Below are 24,114 nucleotides of genomic sequence, written 5' to 3' on the forward strand. Positions count from 1 at the left end.
GAATATCATCTTTCCATAATCATTCTTTTTTTTGCTGGCTACATATCGAAAGAACTCCCTAGGATTCTTTTTGGCTATATTAGCTAACTGCTGCTCATACTTCACTTTTGCTACCTTACCAACTAAGTCATCCTCATTGCCTGGTCTTTGTAATCATCATGGAATTAGTTATTACCACTTCTCTTATGCTGCCTCCATAATGCCTTTTTCTCTGTATTGCATGCTTAATCTCCTTAGTCATCCAATTACATTTACATTTAGAATACATTTAGACATTGCTTCTACTAGATAGTTCTTGAATATCCTCCAAGCTGCATTGTTCTCTTTCCAGTTAACTCCTCATTCCATGCTAAACCTGCAAGTTGTCTCCTGAGCCCAACATAATCACCAGTCTTGTAGTTCTACATATACCCTTTTCTCACAGAGTTCCTAACACTGCTGGCAACCACCCAGGTAATCACTTCATGGTCATTCCCACCAACTGGAGGGTGATTTGACACCTCATTTATAATTATATCCTCTGATGAGATGACCCTCAATCCTCATGTGCCCTCTGTTACATACTGTCTGAGTTGGATGGCCCTCAAAAACTCAAGAAATTTATTTAGGAGTACAACATGAAATGCATAAAGTAAAGGGGTAAGATTAACATCCAATTTGGATATCATGTTTAATGTCACTTTCCTTCATAGTGTAATCCATATAGATGATGAATGAATAACAATGGAGGCATCCTTGAAACAGACCTGATTTTGCATCAAACCATCTTCTTGTACCTTGTTCAATTCTAACCTCTGACTTACAACTTAAACATAAGAGCAATACACATTCAATATATTGTTATGTATTATATCCTCTTTGCACCACATAGTAGCATTTTGTATAGCTTATCTCTTGGCATCTTGTTAAATAACTGTTCTATTCCTGTGATTTCTCAAATATCCGTTTGATGATGATAAACTGATCCTAACAACTCCTATTTTGGCCTGAACCCAGTTTAAAATATGCATTTATTATTATTTGTCTTAAATGACAGTAAGATCTCCACACTAAACTACATGTCCAGCAATTCCCATCTACTCCCATTTCTATTAATTGGGATATTTGCAATTGATTATGTAAAGAAAATAATGACAATGATTGAATTTATGAATGTGCTGTTTCATTTCATAGAAAATACTATAATTTCATAACACTCATCTTTTCTGAAACAATGGTGAAGAGCTAGTTTTTAACATTTAACTCATAATTCTAAAATTCTCCATTTTTTATATATATGACTTTAGTTTTCAATTATTTGACAACTCATAAAAATACTCTTACTCTGTGTGTGTGTGTGTGTGTGTGTGTGTGTGTGTGTGTGTGTGTGTGTGTGTGTGTGTGTGTGTGTGTGTGTGTGTGTGTGTGTGAGAGAGAGAGAGAGAGAGAGAGAGAGTTGTTTTGCTATTGAATAATTGCTGTGGTAATTATTAAAGAATAGGACAAATTCTATCTTTTGACTTGAATTTGGTTTTTAACAATTCATTAATTAATACTAGAATATAAAATGTAAAAAAAAAATAGGACAGTCAATTCTCCATATAAAAGTCCAAGCCAAAGCCTTGTGTATGTATCAATGCTATTCAAAAGGAAATTCACTAAACAAACTTTCCACTATATGACAAGTTATTCCATTGGTTCTTATGAGTTTGGTACAGTGAGCAATGACTGAAGTTTTTATTCTATAACTATAATATAGGAATATCCTTTTTTATACATGTAGATATTTTATACATATGCCATATTAACAAAATTAAATATGTTCTTTAATTACATAAAATCTTCGATATTGTTATATCTGTTACTACTCTTTTCATCTCAGTGATTGAGAAAATCAATCTCTGCCCTAACACATCTTCCTGTCAGCATATCCAGTGCACTGACTTTGATTTCAGTGTCTCCAAATGTCATGATGGTCTTAATCTCTCTTCTGGCCTTAGAAGAAGATGACTGTTTTGCATCTGACAGATCTAAGATGAGTGAACCACATCTCTGAACACCTGGGTCTGTAATAAATTTAATATCCTCTCTCTCACTGCCATAAACATGAATGACACTACATGCCTGACCTGCTCTAGCAGGTGTATAACTGCGAATAACCATGTCACCTAATGCAACAGATTGATCAGAAGCAACAAATTTATCAAACACATCAGCGCACCATTCTACACCATCTTTTACCACTAATTTCTCTACAGGATGAAGTCCATGGACAAAGCGATTCAGAACTCCAACACCATAAGTCATGCGGGATCGGCGGGCACTGATTATTGTTGGGTCTAAGCCAAAGAGAACTGCTCCTTTTAAGATTGCCAGGCTTACCCCCTGAGGAATTATAACTTTAATTTTCTTTGAAAATGTGTCACGAATACTTTTCTGAAGAATCTGTGACTCAGCAAAACCACCTACAAGAAAGAGATAATCAATGTTTTGTAAATTTGGCATATCCAAAACAGATGATATATGCTGCTTGATAGCATCCAGTGTTGGTTGAAAAAGCTGAAACATAGTAGAAGGTTCTAAGCGCAGCATTCCTTGAGAAGACCATTTTATTTCTTTGTTTCCATACTTCTTGATAACATTCTCCACCTTGTGTGAAAAAAAAAAAAATTAAATAAATATTATAAAGAGATCTGATGTTCTGTTATGGAAAACTGCCTAATGACACAGAGTCAATAACTAATAAATTTAAAAATAACTACTTGTCTAAAAGGATTATTATTATTATTATATTTAAATGTTTGTAAAGTTTACTTCTTAATAACTACAGCAATTCCTCGATTAGTGTGCCTAATACGTTCTTTAAAACCGGCGTATTAATCGAAAACACACTAATCGAATATAATAACCTATGGGAAAATGTATAATTCGTTCCTCAGATTTCTTTTTTGACCTTTAATTTTTTTATAAAAGAATTAGGGTGTCTCAGGGTCTAGTTAAAGGAAATCCATGAAGCTGAAAGACAATAAAACATATTCAGAATATAAATTTATTAATCTACTTCTTAACAAAGAATTGAGCTAAAGTAGTCTGGCAGACATTTTGTTTCTTTTTTTCATACAACCGACGGTATGGCCCTATTGCCTCTTCTACTCTTGTGCAAATTTTACTGCTTCTCTCTTCATCATGGTCAGCCTCTAAGCATTGTTGCTTAAAAACTTCGATTGTACAAAAAATATTTTCAAATTCTTTCTGTGAAATCTCTTTTGGCTGACTATCAGTGGTTAAATTTTCTTCATATTCTTTGGGATCTTCCTGCTGTGCATCTAAATTTAGCAGGTTGGAATCACTTAATTCTTCAGAATGAGATTTAATTAACTCTTGAACATTATCATTGAAGGGGAGAAAGAAATGAAGGATGTACGAATTGGTCGCCAACCCAAAAAAATCACGTGGTTTATAGATAAAATTTTCCAACTGTTATACAAGCAAAATAGTTACCACTTTAAAAACTACAATGATCATAAAAGAGAAGTTAATTTTCCGGAGTGTAATAATAAACAACTCATCCCGGAAGATGGATTGATTACCCTATTATCGGAATGGATTCTCCTTTTTGTGACATGCGCAGAAGTGTCGAAGGGTCTCAAATCTGTGGGTGTACTATAGCAGACGACATAAATTTTGGCAGTAAAAATTTGGAACATAGTATACATAGTGTACATGGAAGTAGTGTAGTATGCAATTAAAAATAACTTTGTAAAATGTTTTAAATTGGTAACTAAATTATTTCATTCTGGTGAGTGATTTTTTAAAATAGTTAGCCATAAAAATGTATAGATGGAAAATTTTTTAAATATGTAACATTTATTTTTAAGATGTATATAGGTGCACTAATCGAATTTTAGAGGTGCACTAATTGAATTTGGATATCAAAAAAAAATGACGCACTAATCGGGGGCACATTAATCAAGGGATTACTGCATATCAAAAAGCGTGCATGTGTGTGTGTGTCTGTGTGTATGTTTATATATATATATACATTCTGGTGAGTGATTTTTTAAAATAGTTAGCCATAAAAATATATAGATGGAAAATTTTTAAAATCTGTAACATTTATTTAGTTAATATATATATATATATATTAACATATATATACATACATACATACATAAGTGGAGACTGGCTACCCATTACTGAGAAGTTAGTGCTAAATGGAAGGGCAAAAATCAAGGAAACTAGAGATATTAGAAGGGATGCAATTAAGCATGTGTCTGGCCCACCCCTATGATAAATGGGTATGCATACAGAAATGATTATGCAATGCTGAATGCAATTTCACAGGTTTCTGATTTGAATGAGTTGGTAATGATGCTACACAAGGGCAATTGTGGGTACAAGGGGATGTTGAAATGCATGTACACAAATGCAAGAAGTATCAGGAATAAGGAAGAAGTTTTTGACATTGGTCAGCTCGATTGGCCAAAAATTATAAGCATCAGTGAGACCTGGTTGACAGAAAATTATATAGTTACAGTGATAGAATGTAAAAGGAATTGTATTTTCAGGGAGGATAGAGGGAATAGGATAGGAAGTGGGGTATTGCTGATAACAACTGAAGGTATCTTCATAACTAGGCTACTAAATATTAAGACTGTTAACTTCATATCAATTATTATGACATCACATAATGATACACAGCACATTTCATTTTGGACATGCACATTGCTATGCATTATGGGATGGGTCACTACTCAGATTAGTTCCAACCTTTAGTGAGGTCTCATCAGTGGAAACCAGACCGAGAGAGATAAAGTTAAATTATTATTATTAACATCTGACCTCCATGGAGTCAAAGACTCATTATGAGAGGTACACACTATCACACACAAAGCTCATCCAACTGTGCCTTAAACTGATTCAACGTGTTCACATTCACAACACCCTCAGGCAATGCATTCCACTCACTAACTTCTCTCTACACAATGAACCTTCTTCTCAATCCTCTGCACATAACCCTCCTTATACACTTTTCAGAGATGGCCTCTAGTTCTATCCTTCCTCTCCCATTCTATGAAAAATTTCTTCCATGTCAACTTGATAACTCCTAACTAACTTATATGTCTCAATCTTACTTCCCCCCCCCCTTCTCCTTCTGTTCATGATGCTTTGCAATTTACATTCTTTCAATCTATCTTCATACTGTGTATTCCAAAGGTCACTGACCCCCTTTTTTACTCTTCTCTGGATCCTTTCCTCATCACCATGATAACCCAGTGACCAAATCTGTGCACAATAATCCATGAGGCCTGATCAAGGTCTTATACAATGAAATCATAACATCTTAAATTTCTGCACATCAAATCCTCTACAGCATTGCCATTATCTGATGTGATGACTTCACAACTTATGCAATGTGGCCTCTGAATTTCAGGTCCTTGACCACTATCACTACCAGAAATCTCATCTCCTCTACTTCCTATAAAGTTTCTCCACAAAGTATATACTTTGCATCCCATAATTTCTTACTGAAATTCAAAAACCTTACATTTTGCAACATTGAACTGATAGTTTCACTTACCTGCCCATTCATACAATCTATTTTCAAGTCCACCTGTAAGGCTATAATATCTGCTTGACTCTGCACTACTCTCCTAAATTTTGTATCATCTGCAAACAGTTGAATATTCTTAGTTAAAACCATCCCAATATCATTAATATACAAATTGAACAATGGCCCCAATACAGATCCCTACAGCACACCACTAGTGACTTTCCTCTTTCAGGATATTGCACCTCTATATACAGGGTGTTCGGGATAAATTTGACAGTTTCGTAAGGAAAAAGAAAATCTTCTTTGTATCTATTAAATTTAATGAATTGACAAAAAAACATTACAGGCAGAGTTAATTACAATACTATCAACAAGATTTACTCAAAATAACCACCATTAGCATCGATCACAGCTTCAATTCTGCTTCGGAACCTCGAACAAGCTGATGCTACAGTCTCCCTGGGAAGGGCCGCAAAAACTGTTTTAATTTTATCCATTAACTGGGCTTTTGTATTACTGGAAGTGCGATTGGTGTCTTTTTCAACTGTGCCCCATACAAAATAATCCATGGGGTTAAGGTCTGGGGAGTTTGGAGGCCAAACATTTGGACTGGTGAAGTCGTAGAAATTTTCAGACAACCATTTTTGACTTTTCCCAGAGGTGTGGCAAGGGGCCGAATCCTGCTGCCATACATACGGCCTACCATTGGCTACCCTTGTTATCCAGGGCTTGACTACAGTTAGCAACTCCACGAACAAAGCCCGAATTCCAATGCCAGGGTTCTTCAACACCTGTTCCTGCAGATTTGCGAGGAATTCTGCTGTACGAACGCAATCAGATCGTCTGCTAGGGATCTTTCTTCTTGCTACATCCTCGTAGTCACCATTGCAAGTCTCTAGTTCATGCCTGATTGTTTTTACTGTATTCAGGGAGCATTGGGCAGCAGTCGTAATATCCTTATTTTGATGGCGGGCACGAATCATCATGATACAAGTTATTCTCTTCCATGATTCAGGTGGGTTCCAGCTATCCATCCTTTCTGACATCTTGTATATGAATGAAGAAGGGTCCAAACTTTTAAATGAAGAGAAGTGTGTGTTAATACCTGTAACTTACGGAAAAATATAATTAATTATAAATATGTCAAATTTATCCCGAACACCCTGTATATACAACTTTCTGATACCTATCTGACAGCCAATTGCAAATCCAACTAACTAGTATGTTATCCAATACCACCCATTTCAGTTTATTTAATAGCTTGTCATATGGCAGTCTATCAAAATCTTTTGCAAAATCTAAAGTGTACAGTAGTACACTTACACCACCCTTGTCAAAGACATTTAGAAATTACCTTATAGTATATAAGTAAGTTAGTAAATCATGATCTCTTTAACAAACCCATACCAACAAACACAGAGAATACTGTTGTTATCGACTCATTTCTATATCCTAGTTCTCGCCAATCTCACCAGTTGCTTAATCACAACTCCAGATATACAGATTGGCCTATAATTTGTAGCCACAGCCTTATCACCATCTTTATGCAGCAGAACAATTTAAGTTAAATCAATGCAAAAGTCAAATATTTTCCATATATAAGTAAAAAAATAATGTATTTTTTTACATATATATGGAAAATATATATGTAAAAATATATATTTTTACTGGATCCACTATATACAAGTGATTTTATATATCCAGTATATAGCGGATAAAATCCACTATATACTGGATTTTATCTGGATCCACTATATACTGGATTTTATCTGGATCCACTATATACACAAGTCATCTAGTTGAGAAGATACTTCACATGCAAACTGTGAAGTATTTGTTTGAAAGAGGGTGCTTTCAAACAAATTAGACTTGGTAAAATCACAAAATGTGCATAACAACATTATCAGCCAGGAACATCATTTCTTTATGCTTGATTAAAGGATTCAAACAAGAATATAATTTGTCTATTATAATTTACTTTGTAACCAAGTGAAAAAAAAATTCTACAGCTATCTTGGATTCAGAATATTTTATTATTATTATTATGCAATACCTCCAGGGAGTCCAAAGACTCATCGAGGGAGGGCATGTACTCTACAACTCTCTGTCTCCACCACTCAATCTACCAACTACAATGAACTGCGACAACACCAATGCCATCTACTGCTCACCACTAGTATTTTCAGAGACAATCACAAACATCCATGCTCACGGCAGGATTCGAGCTGCAGTCTTTAGGCTGGGGAGCAGATACGCTAACCACTCGACCAACCAGGCTGGCATATTATCAATATGTTCATACCCTATTTTACTACTTGTATATAAAACATATATGACATTGCATTAATTTGCTTAATTAATTTTGCTGGTACTAGTGGTGGTGGTGGTGCACCCTGCCACTCCCACTAGCACAGGATTATTTATTATTATAATTACAGCTATTTTGCCTGCTTCAGTTTAGGAGTGCCCCTGTTTAAATGTCATTGGCTATTTACTCATGGATTCTTAGGGCATTGTGAGTGTAAATGTACCAAAAAGTATATGTAGCATAAGGAACAGAAATTTACACATACCTTTTTCTGGGTGTTGCGGCTTTTCCTCTTTCTGCGATGTCCAAAAACTACTGAGTGTGTTGGGGGGGAGGGTAGGCAATTTGGTAGAATTAAGTTAGAAAAACCTGGATTTTTCTAACTTAACAGAATATCTAAAGGCTTTAGATGATAAGGCTATAAGATCACTGACTGACATATGTAACAAAATATACAAAACTGGACACCTGCCAAAAGATTTTAAGCACTCAACGTTCCTACCAATACCTAAAAAAAATCGAAGTCAATCAAATGTGAAGAATACAGAACAATCAGTCAGATAGCAAAAGTTATGTTATATATCATCCTAGAAAGAAATAAACATAAAATCAAAATGGAAATTAATGAAATACAATCTGGTTTCCAGGAAAATAAAGGAACTAGAGAAGGGCTCTTCAACATTAGAACTATTATAGAAAGATATCTGGAGAAGCAGAAAGAAGTCTACTTATGTTTTACTGACTACACAAAGGCCTTTGACAATATACAACATGAACAACTAATCAAATACATCAGAAAATTAAGAGTAGATGGTAAAGATATCAGATTACTGATAAATCTATATTGGGAGCAAACTGCTTCAATAAAAATATCAGGAGAAACCTCAGAGGAATTTCCAGTAAAAGAAGGGTGTCAGACAAGGCTGTGTTCTTTCTCCTATATTGTAAAAAATCCATTAAGCCTCCAACATGATGTCCTCACAGCACTTAAGCCTCTACACACGATTTCTCCTATATTGTTTAACCTCTATACCGAAAATATCTCCCAGCAATTAGAAGAATTAAAAGAAGTCAGCATAGGAGGCAGGAATATAAACAACTTAAGATATGCAGATGATACAGTACTGCTAGCTGAAAATAAACAAGATCTTCAAAACCTACTAGAAGAAACGCTGAAACTAAGTGAAAAATATGGACTTAATTTCAACTTCAAAAAAACCAAAATCATGCTGGTAACAAGAGAAAACGGGAAAATACCCAATATAAATATTAAGATCAGAGGAAATACTTTAAATCAAGTAGAGAGTTATATATATTTGGGTCAACTAATTACAGAGAATAGAAAGTGTGATAAGGAAATATTAAGAAGAATAGAAATTGCTAAATCAACCTTCATTAGCATGAAAAACATTCTGATCTCAAAGGAAATTCACATAAAAACAAGAATTAGGCTGTCCCAATGTTACATATGGAGCAGAAACCTAGACAATATCAAAATATTGTGAAAATAAACTAAAAGCCTTTGAGATGTGGATCCTCAGAAGAATTCTTAGAGTCCCATGGACTGCCAAAAAAACTAATTTAGAAATATTAGAGATGACTGGAGAAGATAGGAATCTGTTCAAAACCATTAAGAAAAGGAAAACCACCTTGGTCACATACTAAGGCATGAATCCCTACAAAAAACACTTCTAGAAGGAATGATCTTGTGTGGGGACACCTGTAACCCCCATCGGGCACGTCCCCTAGTAGGGGATCGAGGAATGCTCGTCATAGTTTATTATGAAGGGTAGGAGGAAAATAAAATACCTCCCATGGACCAACAGGATAGCACTTCTCTCATAGGCCGGTCTGGGGGAGGGGGGGGGCTCAAAAGTGGTAGCCCCACCACCAGACTCGGGTACTGAAGGCTAATCCCCTACACACCTTAAAATTTTGCCCATTAAAAGAAATAACAAAGAGATAGCCGAACTGCCTAAATGGTTAACGACAAGGCGAGGAAAAAGGTACATGAGATACGGAACATGGAACATTAAAAGTCTACATGGAAAAGAAAACAAATTAATAAATGAATTTAAAAAATCAAGACTGGATCTGCTAGCAGTCACAGAAACAAAAAAGAAAGGTCAATTTTACCAGAAAATGAAAGACGGATATATACTTTTCTATTCAGGGGTAAACCCAAGAGAATGGGAAAAACAAGGGGTAGCTCACATAATTAAACCAGATCTCAAAGAATATATTACTAAATCGCCTATTAAATAATTTAAGCTGTTTACAATGTACACAGGATATAAATTAAATTAAATTTTAATCTATATTTCCAATATTTCGGCAACGTCATGTTGCCATCTTCGCAGTAACTTAAAATAAAGACACGTGCACTCAGGCACTACACACAGTAAATGAGGACAAAGCAGGAAGCTATTGTTTCTCCTAAAAGTCCTGATGGTGCCCCCTAGCGGGCTATGTAGGTATTCTTGGCCATTGGGCTGAAGGTCTTCTGATGTGTCTCCCAAATTTGGGACTGTCTCATGCAACCAAATTTGTTGAGGTTTGGACTATTTCTTAGGGCTGAGGCTGATTCCATGAATAGCCTTTCAAATTTGAATTTACTACGGTGTATTACCGTGGCTTTCTTCCACCGTATTCTGTGGCGTGTATACAGAGCATGGTCTGCAAGATCAGAGTGGCTGTACTGGTGAAACCGGATGTAGTCCTTGTGTTCTGAAATTCTGATATTCGCTGTCCTGCCTGTACCATATTGGTCAAAGTAGGACAGATTACAGCTGCAAGGGACTTGGTAAACACCAATTAGGTCTAGGGGAAGTGGTTGGTCTTTAGTGGAATGGATAAGGGATGCCAATTTTCTATATGGTCTGTAACACGAGGTCAAGTCATGTTTTTTTAGGATTTGGTAATTTTTTCAGAGGTGCCTCGGATGTAGGGAATGGTAATGGATTTAGAGTAATCCTTATTGTGAAGGGAGGGAGGGAGGTGGAAAAATTACCTCGGAAAAAATTACCAAAATCCTAAAAAAACATGACTTGACCTCGTGTTGCAGACCATATAGAAAATTGGCATCCCTTATCCGCTGCACTAAAGACCAACCAACCACTTCTGCTAGACCTACCTGGTGGTTACCAGGTCCCTTGCAGCTGTAAGCTGTAAGCTACTTTGGCCAAACAGGCAGGACAGCGAATATCAGAATTTCAGAACACAAGGACTACATCCGGTTTCACCAGTACAGCCACTCTGGTCTTGCAGACCATGCTCTGGATACACGCCACAGAATACGGTGCAAGAAAGCCATGGTAATACACCGTAGTAAATTCAAATTTGAAAGGCTATTCATGAAATCAGCCTCAGCCCTAAGAAATATGCCAAACCTCAACAAATTTGGTTGCATGAGACTGCCCCAAATTTGGGAGACTTTCATCAGAAGACCTTCAGCCCAACGGCCAAGAATACCTACATAGCCCACTAGGGGGCACCATCAGGACTTTTAGGAAGTCCTGATGGTGCCCCCTAGTGCCCCCTTGATGAAGCAGGAAGCTAAATCCTCATTTACTGGGTGTAGTGCCTGAGTGCACGTGTCTTTATTTTAAGTTCCTGTGAAGATGGCAACGTGATGTTGCCGAAATATTGGAAATATAGATTAAAGTTTAATTTAATTTATATCCTGTGTATGTTGTAAATTCCTTAAATTATTTAATAAACATGTTTAACAAATGTCTAAGCCTTTCTACAAGAATTACTAAATGGCAACTAATAAATGAAAGGTTGCTAACAATCACTATAGATTTATAACCAAGTATTCACTGTAATTGTTGCATATGGTCCAAATGATAATGCTAATGAAGAAATTTAAGATGAATTCTTCAAACTCTTACAAAAAACAATTGAAGAAGTTCAATGGCATATCATACTACTAGGAGACCTTAATGGCCGTGTAGGGAATCAAGTAGATGAGGAAATAAAACAAGCGTTGAGATCACAAGGAGAAATAACCCGGAATAATAATGGAGAAAGAATAATAAATCTTTGTCTTACAAATAATTTAGTAATAGCGAATACTATGTTCAAGCATAAAGAAATCCATAAATTTACCAGGGAAGAGCCCAGTACAAATGAAAAATTGATAATTGACTATGCCATCATAAGCAGATCGTACTGGAAGTATACAAAAAATGCAAGAGTCTACAGAGGTCCTGAAATAGGTAGTGACCACTACTTATTAGTATTGAAAACAATCCATAAAATAAAAGTTGAAAAATGTAGAAAAAGTAGCAAGGAAATAAATGTTAAGATAAAGAACTACAAACTAAAGAAAGAAGAAACAGCCATTGAGTATAAAAGTAAAATAGAAGAGAAGATGAAAGAAGTAGAAAAAGAGATATATGTAGACCACAATGTAGAAAGCCTATGGTACAGGTTCATAACACTTCATCTAGAAACAAGCAAAGAAATTTGTAATGTATCATTAAATAATAAACAGAAGAAACATAAAACACCCTGGTGGACCGAAGAACTAAAAGAATTAAAAAGAAAAAGCAATTGTGGAAGAGATATATAACATCAAAGCTGCAGGTTAATAGAGAACTATACAACAACCAAAGAAATAACGTTAAAACCTTAGTGAAAGAAGAGAAAAGAAAATGCTGGGAAGACTTCAGACATATTGAGGGTGCTAGTAATGTTTTGAAGAGCTCCTGATTCAGATAAGTTTTACTAGGAATAATTAAGTATATATGCGTAATTGTTTAAGTAAGAGCGGCTGTAAACGTTGTACGCTACCGATATTATTAGTGTGGGGTTTTTTTTCTTGCTTAAATTAAAAAAGAAAACGTTAATATTAGACCTAGTAACCTGCAGAGAAAAAAAAAAAAAATGGCGGCGGCATTGTCATTCCATGATTTTAATTTGGATTTCAGTCGGTTCGTTAAGTGTGAGGTCTGTTATATGTATTCCTTCGATTACATAAATGATTTGTGGATGTTTAGTGCGGATGGAAGAAGGGTGTGTGCGAAATGTGACCTGAACGAGGAATTGATGAATGCGAATATGAAGTTGATGACAGAAAGTGCTAGTACCGATTGTGTCGCGAGTGCACGTTTGAAAGAGAAGGATGGTGAGAAGACAGGCGAAAAAATGTTAAAAAATCAGGAAAAAAGAAAAAGAGCGATTTGACAACCGTAACGGATGTTAAAAGGGACGAAAGTGAGGCGGAAAGAAACGAAATTGAGAGAACGAATGAAAGTAGAAATGGCGTGATGCAGAAATCGCAAGTAAAAAAAATCGAAAGAACGAATGATAGCGAAAGTTGGACGCATGTTGGAACGAAAGTACTGAACCAAAGAAAGATGAATGACAGTAAAAGTGAGAAGAATGATAGCAAAAGTTGGACGCATGTTAGTCTGAAAGTGCGGAAACAAAGAAAGATATGTGAGAGTGAAAGTGAGAAGAATGATAGTGAAAGTTACACATATGTTGGACCGAAAGTACGGAAACATAGAAGGATGAATGAGAGGGAAAGTGAGAAAGATTTAACGATAGAGTGAATGTGTCGCGAGGTTCGGAAGGTGAATTGGATTGGATGAAGCAAGAAATGAAATGGATGCGGAATGAAATTAAGAGAATTCAGGTCAAAACTATTAAAATAAATCATGATGGCATGAAAGAGTTAACAAAAGATGAGCGAGTGGCGTTGTATGGAGACTCCATTATTAAAGGTGTGCTAGAGGATAAAATGCACAAGGTATGTTCTCCAGGTGGTAAAATGAGTAGAGTGATTGAGGCATTGAATATGAGGCGGGAACGAGCAAAAGGGTTAATTGTATTAAGTGGTACAAATGATTTGAGAGAGAACAAAGAGCATGTCAAAATGAATGTCAGGAGACTGCTTGGAAAGATAAAGGAGAATAGTGTGATAGGAAGGGTGGTCAGTGTGTTGCCTAGGTATGATTGTGGTGAAATGAGGCAGAGAGCAAGGATTATGAATGATATTCTGGCTGAAATGAGTGAGGAGATGGGAGTACAGTTTGTTAATGTGTGGAATGAGTTTGAGGGACGAAGTGAGCTGTATGGGAGCGATGGACTGCATTTGAGTGGTTATGGTGTGAGTCACTTGGAAAGACTGCTGCTGGAAAGTGGAGAAGTGAATAGAGAGAATGAATCAGATCGAGAGGGGAGTGATGTGGAAGAGCAGGAGAGTAAGACAGGAGAGATTGAAGGAGTGGAAATGAATGGGGAAGTGAGTGGTATGAGTATAGAAAATGAGAGAATGGGTGTGCAAGAGGAGCAGAGAAATGGGGAGGCTCAGGGCGGACAGGGATACACAGCGTGAGAAAGGTGGATGCTCCAAGAGGAGGTGAGAGCATGTGTAGGCAGGAAAGTAATGGGATGATCAGGGATCAAAAGGAAACAGATGGAATTGCAAAGGGTTCTAAAATGAAGAAGCAGAAAGGGAAATGGCCCCAGTCCAGCATGGAGAGATCACATCGAGTGAGTGGTATCAGTGGAACTAGCTGTAGATCCAGAAATGAGTTGTTGTGCTTGTATACCAATGCTAGAAGTATAAGGAACAAGGCGGATGAAATGGTTGCACTAATTGCATCTGTGCACCCAGAGATTGTCGGAATAAGTGAGACATGGTTAGATGAGGATGACATCCTGACAGGAATAGAGATGGAAAGGTATGATGTGTTTCGTGAGGATAGAAGGGGTAAAAAGGGAGGGGGAGTGCTATTGATGATAGAGAAAGAGTTATGTCCATACAAGGTAGAGATGCAAGAGGGAAATGGGGCCAGTGGTTTTGAGGCAGAATGGTGTGAGCTAGAGGTGAATAGAATCAAATACTTGGTGGGATGTTGTTATGGACCTGGTAATGTGGATCGTGGTGATAGTGAAATGTATAGTCAAATAAGCCAAGCAAATAAGAAAAGGGTGATTTTAATTATGGCAATATAGACTGGAATGAAGAGATAGCAACTGGAAGTAAAGAAAATGAGTTTCTTGAGTTTTTGAGGGATAACTACCTCAGACAGTATGTAACAGAGGGCACAAGAGGATTGAGGGTCTTGGATTTGGTCATCTCATCGGAGGATGTAATTATCAATGAGGTATCAAATCATCCACCAATTGGTGAAAGTGACCATGAGGTGATTACTTGGGTGGTTGCCAGCAGTGCAAGGACCCCTGTGAAAAAAGGGTATATGTGGAACTACAAGGGGGGTGATTATGAAGAGCTCAGGAGACAGCTTGCAGGTGTAGCATGGAATGAGGAGTTAGCTGGAAAAGAGATCAATGCAGCTTGGGGGATTTTCAAAAAATATTTAGTGGATGCAATGTCTAAATGTATACCACGGGTGAGAAGGTTAAATAAGGTAGGTGTGAGATGGATGAATAAAGAGATTAAGCATGCAATACAGAGAAAAAGGGCATTGTGGAGGCAGCATAAGAGAAGTGGAAGTAACCAATTTCATGAGGTCTACAAAGACCAGGCAAGGAGGGTGACTTGGTTGGTGAGAGTAGCTAAAGAGAGGTATGAACAGCAGTTAGCTAATGAAGCTAAAAAGAATCCTAGGGAGTTCTTTCGATATGTAGCCAGCAAAAGAAAGAATGATTATGGAAGGATGACATTGATTGGAGGAAATGGTATAAAGACAGCTGTTGCAGAATGTGTGGTGGAGATACTTAATGAAAAAATCTTTCAATCTTGTGAATGTGACTTCATGGAGGGATTGAGAGCAGTTGATGATGGGGAGGAGAGACTGACTGTAAGTGACCAAGAGGTGTTTGGGGAGTTGAGTAAACTAGATGTAAATAAGGCTGTGGGACTTGATAATATATCACCGCGTATTCTGAAGGAATGTGCCAGAGAGTTGACACCTGCCTTGACATATTTTTTTAATACGAGTCTTGCACTTGGTCAAGTCCCTAAAGAGTGGAAGGAGGGCAAGATTGTGCCACTTCATAAAGGAGGTGATCGAACTCAAGCATCAAACTATAGGCCTATCTCTGTGTCAGGTGTTGTGGTTAAGTTGTTGGAGAAGCTTGTGAGAACTAGGATCCATAGTTGGGTTGACAACAATGGTATAATCTTTGATGGACAGCATGGATTTGCTAAAAGGAGGTCGTGTTTTAGTAATCTACTTACTTATTACAATAAAGTGACTGCTTCCTTGGACAGAGGAGAAGGATACACAGTAATATACTTGGATTTCGCAAAAGCTTTTGATAGAGTACCTCATGATAAGTTGACAGTCAAACTAGAGCAGATGGGGTTGAATATTAGATTAGTGCATTGGATTGGAGACTGGCTATCTGATAGGTATCAACAAGTTGTGTATGGGGGTGCAATATCCAGGAAAAGGAAAGTCACTAGTGGGGTGCTTCAAAGGTCTGTTTTAGGGCCATTACTATTTAACTTGTATATTAATGATATTGGCGAAGATTTGGATGGAGATATTCAGTTGTTTGCAGATGATGCAAAGTTGGGACGAACCATAAAGAGTAGTGAAGATGTTGTGGCCTTGTAAGAAGACTTGAATAAATTGAGTGATTGGGCAAGCAAATGGGGATGTGAGTTCAATGTTGCAAAATGTAAGGTTTTAAAATTTGGAAAACAAAGATGGGATGCAGAATTTATGCTTGGTGAGAATATATTGTTGGAGGTAGAGGAAATAAGAGATCTGGGAGTGATAGTGGATAAGGATCTAAAATTTAGGGGACACATCGCCAAAATTGTGAAGACAACACAAAGACTTCTGGGAATGATGAGGAGGACACTGACGTGTAGAAGTAGGGAGATTCTTGTTCCATTGTATAAGGCTTTGATTAGGCCACACATGGACTATTGTGCCCAGATTTGGTCACCTGGTTTTCAGAACGATGAAGAGATGTTGGAAAGGGTCCAAAGGCGACTGACTAAGGTAGTTTCTGACCTCTGGAATGTCGAGTATGAGGAAAGATTGAGGAGATGCAATTTGCAAAGTCTGGTGGACAGGAGGAAGAGGGGGAGAGATATGATAGAGACCTACAAGTTGGTAAGGGATTGTTATAGGATCAATGCTTGAGAAGTTCTACAGAAAATAGTGAGAGATCGGGGTAAAACCAGAGGTCATCCCTGGAAACTGTATAAAGAAGGTGTGAATAGGGGAAGTGAAGTTCCCAGACACTTAATATGGCAAACATTAAAGAAAAACAAGATACAAGATAACTTAATAGCAGCCATACAAAGCCTCTACAAAAGTTATGTACGAACCTGTAATAATAGATCAAAAGAATTTGAAAGAAATGTAGGAGTGAGGCAAGACTGTATCCTCAGCCCTCTTCTCTTCATTATAGTAACGGATGAAATTTTAAAGGCATGCCAAACAAAAACAAAAAAGTTCCATCTAGGATACAGGAAACTGAATGAAACCAGGATTTCACACATGGCTTTTGCAGATGATGTAGTGATTTTAGCAAAATACAGCTGAAGATTTGCAGTACAACATCAACATTTGGTATGAAGAAACAAAGAAAAGGAATATGACCATAAATATAAATAAAACTAAAACAATGATCATATCTAGAAACCAACCAAAACACATAATAAAAAAATAGAGAACCATCAACTGGAACAAGTCCACTCCTTTAAATACTTGGGATCATATATACAAGAAGATGGTAGACTAGACACAAAAATTAACAACAGGATAACCGGGGGAACAAAACTATTTTTTGCAATGAAAGGCCCACTCCTAGATAAGAAAGAAGTCACCCAGAATACCAAAATGGCAGTGTACCGTTCAGTGTTTCTACCAACATTAACATACAGTTGCGAGTCTTGATGCTTAATAACAGGAAACACAAATAAACTACAAACAATTGAAATGAAATATCTTAGGAAAGTGGCACAAAAAAACAAGACTAGACCGAATAAGAAATCAAACTATAAGAGACAGCCTCCAAGTTGCACCTCTGAACCAGTTCATAACACAAGCCCAAATGAAGTAGTTTGGACATCTTAATCGAATGGGAGAAAGAATAATAGCAAAAACTGTATACGAAAGCCAGAAAATAGGAAAAAGAAACATAGGCAGACCCAGGAAAGGTTGGCAAAAGGAAATTAAAGAAAAATTGGAAAAGAAAGCAATTAACTGGAAAGAGGCAAATCAACAAGCCTTGGACAGAATGGCATGGAAATCTTTTTGGCAAAATCTCGACGCTTAAAAGCAAAAGAGATCATAGACAAAGAAGAAGAAGGAGGAATGATACAAGGAAAAAGAAGAAGAGGAAGACAAAGAACAGATTGGATGGGAAATATTAAGGACTGGACCTTTTTGTCCTATGAAGAATGCAAAAGCAAAGCACAAAACTGTACATGGCAGAAGCTCATGGTAGTCAACCTCCTGGAAGGAAATGACATCTGACAAGACAAGACATTAATTTGCTTAATTAATTTTGCTGGTACTAGTGGTGGTGCATCCTGCCACTCCCACTAGCACAGGATTATTTAAATATTTATTTAAGCATTAATGATGATGCTGGAAGTGCAGTTAATATCTGCACTATGGGATTTTCTTTGGCTGCATCGCAGCCATAGTAGGTCAGAATTGCATTCGGTTGTAGACTATTTTCTACAACACAGGATTAATTTGAGTCTTACAACTGAAAGCTTTCTTATAATTAAATGAAGAGGTTTTAGTTGTTGATTTTAATTGGAATTCCAATTCTAGAAATTGGAATTCCAGGATGTCAAGAAGTGAGTAAGGTTTTAAAAGAAATAGTAGGGGCTAGTAAGATTTACTCCTTCATGCTGTACAGCAGAGGAAAATATTTAGTTTAAAGATGTGAAAACCAGAGATAAACTGTTACTGAGTTTTACATTCCAAGGTAGCACAGTAATTCCTGTAATGGTAGGAAAAAAGGTTCGAACAGTAAAAATTGTGAGCTTCCCAAAAGAATATATAGAAAGCAGCGATGAAATTCTTATTCAGACATACTTAAAATGGAGTAAATCTGTAATATAAAAAAGGGGCTCAAGTGATGATCCCATCTGACTTTCTGGTGAGGTCATCTTCACAATGGAGACGTAGATGCCATTAACAAATATTATCAACGTCAGCACAATAGAAGTTATGGTGAACTATACAGGGATGCATTGCCTGATTGCAGTTCAAATGATCACTTGGGCAGCAACTGCCCCAAGTGATCATTACTGTATAGAGATCGTACATATTGCCAATCAGTGTTTCAAACCCTGCCAGAAATGTGAGACCTCTGAAGATTGCATCATTATCTGTCCCTTTAGAACTTTTGCCAAAAGATATCAGCCAAAAATTAGCCCACAAATTCCAGAACAGCAGGAGACACTTTCCCTGTAAAATATGAATGGATCATCATTAGTTAAAATGAATAATAATGAACTTACACTGGTTTCCATAAAATAAGCAAGAAAGAAAAAAATTATGATGATGTCGGCCGAGTGGTTAGCATATCCGCTCTCCAGCCAAAAAGGCTGCAGGTTCGAATCCCACCGTGGGCATGGATGTTTATGATTGTCTGTGAAAATACTAGTGGTGGTGGTGGTCAGCAGTAGATGGAGTTGGAGTAGATGCAGTTCGTTGTAGTTGGTGGATGACAGAGTTGGTGGATGAGTGGTGGAGACAGAGAGTTGTAGAGCAAGTTCTCTCCTTCTGGAGGTGTCACATAATAATAATAATAATAATAACAATAATAATAATGAGGAGGAGGGGAGGGGAACCGAAATATCAAAGTCAGCATTATGTAAAAAGTGACACTGAGTCTGGTTATCATATATAAATGAGTTGCATATACTGCTGTAAAGTGTCAGCAGTATATGCAAACAAGTCATGGCATAAAAGCTAGCATTCTGGAGTGATTTTCAATTCCATGTATGGACTGAGAAGAAGACATTTCATGATAGCAAATTTCTTGGATATGGCTGCAAGATATCATTTAACTGATGAATTGGTAGCGAGCAATCTTAAGACTAGAGGTTGGCCAAGTCAGGAGGTAGCCAGAATAAACAAGAGTGCTATCCTCAATCAGCTACATCTGACCTTGTGCTAGCTACAGGAACACTGGTATCTGTTTAAACTGCTGTGTGCAGAAGGCTTAACAAAGTGGGTCTGCAAGCTCCTATCCCCCATGCCACAGGAGAGAACATTTGAAATGGGTCAGGCTATACATCAACTGGACCCACGACCAATGAGGTTTGTACTGTTTACATACAAGTCCTGATATACTCTATAAAGTGATGCTAGATGAGCTCTGATCTGGAAAGAACTAGGGACACATTATCATCCCTCTAATATCTGTGAAAGAAACACTTATGGTTGAGGTAGGGTGATGGTTTGGGGAGGCATCTCACTGGGCAGGCACACCAACCTATATGGTTTGGTGGTAATTTGGTTATATGGTGATAACTTCACTAGATGTAGTTGTTAATGAGGTGTTAATGTTGACACTGCAGCCAGTTGGTGAGGTACTTGTTTGGGAAGTGATGAAACAAGAAAAGGTCACTGCCAAAAATGGATACATATGGAAGTATAAAGCAGGTGATTATAGGAAGCTCTGTAGTCAGCATCAGTACGTTAGGTAGATGAGCTAAGCGGAAAAGATGTTGAAAATGCATGGAAATCATAAGCCAGTATCTGATAAAAACAATGTATGACTGTATACCAAGGGTTAAGCAAGTAAATAGCGTGGGAGTGAAATGGATGAGCAGCGAAAACAAGCAAGCTGTGCTGGAAAAGAAAATGTTATGGAGGAGGTACAAGACAATTGGTGGTGATCAGATCCATGAAGAGTATAAGGTGCAGGCTAGAAAGGTGACAAGCATGGTAAAGAAAGAAAAGGTGCAGTATGAGAGGAGATTGACTGGTCAGGCCAAGGTGAACTCAATGGAATTTTTCTGCTACATGGCAAGCAAGAGGAAGAATAATTATGACATTGGTGGGTAGTCATGGCAGCAGACTAACAGTTGCAAAGGATATAGTGGAATTATTGAACGAGCACTTTATCAGTGCATATCATACTGGTATAAATTATCTGGTACAATATATAGAAGAGAGGTAAGTATTAGGAGAATTGGAAGTGAAAGAAACAGAGGTGTATCAGATGCTGGCTGGGTTAGATGTGAATAAGGCTGTGGGAATGGATGACATATCACCACGTATACTTAAGGAATGTGCACCACAGTTGGTTATGCCCTTGATCTGGTTATTTAATGAAAGTCTTGCAGTGGGTAGGGTTCCTAAAGAGTGGAAAGAGGGCAAAATAGTACCACTCCACAAGCATTGTTCCAAGACAGAAGTCTCCAACTATAGGCCAATCTGTATAAACTGCACTTGTGGTCAAGGTGTTGGAGAGATTGATAAGGAATAGAATACAGAATTGGGTTGATGGACATGGCATTCTTTATGAAGGTCAGCATGGATTTGTAAAGGGTAAGTCCTGTTTCAGTAATTTACTTGCATTTTATGATAAGGTGATGAGTGTGTTAGATAAGGGAGAATCATATACAGTGATATTCTTAGACTTTGCAAAAGCGTTTGATAGATTACCAAATGATAAGTTGGTGTACAAGATGTAGAGGATGGGAATAGACATCCTCTGCAGCTGAACAATACCCGCAGGTTGTGTATGATGGAGCAGTGTCTTAAAAAAGAAGAATAACAACCAGTGCCCCAGGGTTCTATTCTTGAGCCCCTGTTGTTTAACTTGTTTGTAAACGATATATCATGTGGACTGGCTAGGGATCTTCAGTTATTTGCTGATGATGCAAAGTTCGGAAGAATTATGAGTAGCACTGCTGATGCTGAATCCTTCAGGAAGATTTAAATAGGCTTTTTACTTGGACAAAGGAGTAGGGTTGTAGTTTTAATATCAAGAAGTGCAAGGTCTTGCATTTTAGAGTGCAGAAATATTATTATTATTATTATTATTATTATTATTACCACGGGCTACTCCAGGAGTCCTTAGACTCATCGAGGGAGGCCCTAAACATCGTGTTCACACAGCTGTTCAACATTCTCACAGTATCTATCATACCTTGCCTTGAACTCGCTCACTGTCATAGCACCCACAACAGACTCTGGCAGCTTATTCCACTCATTTACCACTCTAAAAGTAAAGAACCCAGCTCTAACACCCCTGCTAACCACGCTCTTGCCCAGCTTCCATGGGTGTCCCCTAGTTCTCCCACCACCAGTCCTGATCTCAAAAATATCATCTGAATTAATCCTATAGAATCCTTTTAGCAATTTGAATGTCTCAATCATATCTCCCCTTTTCCGCCTATCAACTAGTTTCTGCAACCCACAAATCTTCAACCTGTTCTCATATGGTTCATTCCATAGACCTGCTATCATCTTAGTCACTCGCCTCTGGATCCTCTCAACCTCCTCCCCATCAAGAAGGAACCGAGGTGACCAAATCTGGGCACAGTAGTCGAGATGAGGTCTTATCAGGGCTCGGTACAGAGGTACAATAACTTGTTTTTCTCTGCTCGTCAAGGTATTTTTCAACAACCAAGCGAGTTGATGAGCTGATTTAGCTACTTTCGCAATGTGTCCCCTAAACTTCATCTCCCTATCCACCAACACTCCCAAGTCCCTGGCCTCATCAATCTCTTGGAGTACAGTTCCACCAATGTGGTATACTGCTGCTAATCATTTCACTCCGAAATGCATAACCTTACATTTTGTCACATTAAATTGACATCCATTCTCCTTAGTCCAGAACTCCAATCTATCTAAGTCATCTTGCAAGACTTTGACATCTTCTGCATTCACTATCGCCCTACCCAACTTTGCATCATCAGCGAACAAATGAACTGTCCCACTTAGACCCTTCCCTATATCGTTAATGAACAGATTAAACAGCAGTGGTCCAAGAACAGAACCCTGTGGCACACCACTAGTCACAGGCTGTTTTTTGGACTCTACTCCTGAATAAACTACTCTTTGATATCTCTCCATCAACCACCCAGCTATCCATCTCACCAACCCTATATCCATTCCCATATGTTGTAGTTTACGGATTAGAATTCCATGTGGTATCCTGTCAAACGACTTTGCCAGGTCCAGCAGTATCACTGTAAACCCATTTCCCTTATCCAGTTCAGCCGTCACCTTGTTATAAAACTTGAGCAAGTTACTGAGGCATGATCTACCCTTCACAAAGCCATGCTGTCCTCTGTACAGTATCTCATTTTCATCAATCCCTTCCTGTATTTTTCCCTTGACTACTTTCTCCAAGACCTTGACAACGACTCCTGATATGCTGATCGGTCGGTAATTTGCAACCATAGTCTTGGATCCTCCTTTATGCAGTGAAACTATTTTCCCCTCTTTCCACGCCTTCAGGACTAAGCCAGACCTGAGACTCAGATTAAACAACATAGTCAAGGGCACTGATAATTCATTAGCCGCTTCATGCAAGACCCATGCCGGTATACCATCCAATCCCACAGATGTATTCACATTAAGGTTCTGTAATAGACTATTCACCTCCACTTCATTCATCACAATTCCCATATAAACTAATGGTTCCTTCATTTTTTCAACGTCACCACCTGGATGATATACTTTTGCAAAGTGCGCGCTCAGTAACTCCACTATATCGACTGGTTCAGTGAACTCTTTACCATCGTCATTCCTTAAAATCATTTTGCCATGTACAGTTTTTTTCTTGCTTGCAATATAGGTCTATGTACTATATTGATGGTGCCATACTGCAGGAAGTGGATGAGATTAGAGATTTTTTTTTCATGGCAAAGTCAGACTTTCATACAGAAGCCTTCTGTGTCTCTGGTGTGCATTTCTTTATCAACACCATCTTTAGATGCTGAAGTAGTACTACAAACAAGTAGCAAAACACAATATAAACAACAAAAAATTTCAAGAACACCACCACTGAAGGACACTTGTATCCAAACTGAAAAAAAAATGCAACACAATTTGTGACAAAAAGCCACACTATACACTAATTAAAAACACTTTTTTAGCACAGCTCAAAACTACTGCTATGTTCACTTGCAACACTATATGCTGATAAAGGGAGAGAGAGAGAGAGATACAATTAAAGAAAAAATAATAAAGTTCACCAATGCAAAATTTTCTCATTATGATTACCATCTACATGAAAAGAAAATAACTATCTTCCACACAAAAAACAGTAGCCATGAAACTGAAATAATGGCAAACTACAAAAAAAAAACTGCAAAAGAATGTACAAGAAGCAAGATGCACAACTACTT

At 37.6% G+C, this 24,114-nt stretch overlaps 1 protein-coding gene across 1 annotated transcript in view; it reads right to left on the reverse strand.

Annotated features, from left to right (window-relative positions):
• Window positions 1-1,697: 1,697 nt before the first annotated feature.
• The window catches only part of LOC150107255 (heat shock 70 kDa protein 12A-like), a 147,277-nt gene continuing 124,860 nt past the window's right edge, over window positions 1,698-24,114 (reverse strand). The window contains exon 8 of the mRNA XM_090391760.1: window positions 1,698-2,628. Coding sequence (XP_090247886.1) covers window positions 1,858-2,628 — 771 coding nt within the window. The 3' untranslated portion in view covers window positions 1,698-1,857. The remainder of the gene's footprint in view (window positions 2,629-24,114) is intronic.

The sequence above is a fragment of the Typopeltis vanoorti genome, chromosome 4 (genome assembly GCF_054136105.1).
Source record: "Typopeltis vanoorti isolate ZY-2024b chromosome 4, IOZ_Tvanoo_1.0, whole genome shotgun sequence".
Taxonomy (NCBI): Eukaryota; Metazoa; Arthropoda; class Arachnida; order Uropygi; family Thelyphonidae; genus Typopeltis; species Typopeltis vanoorti.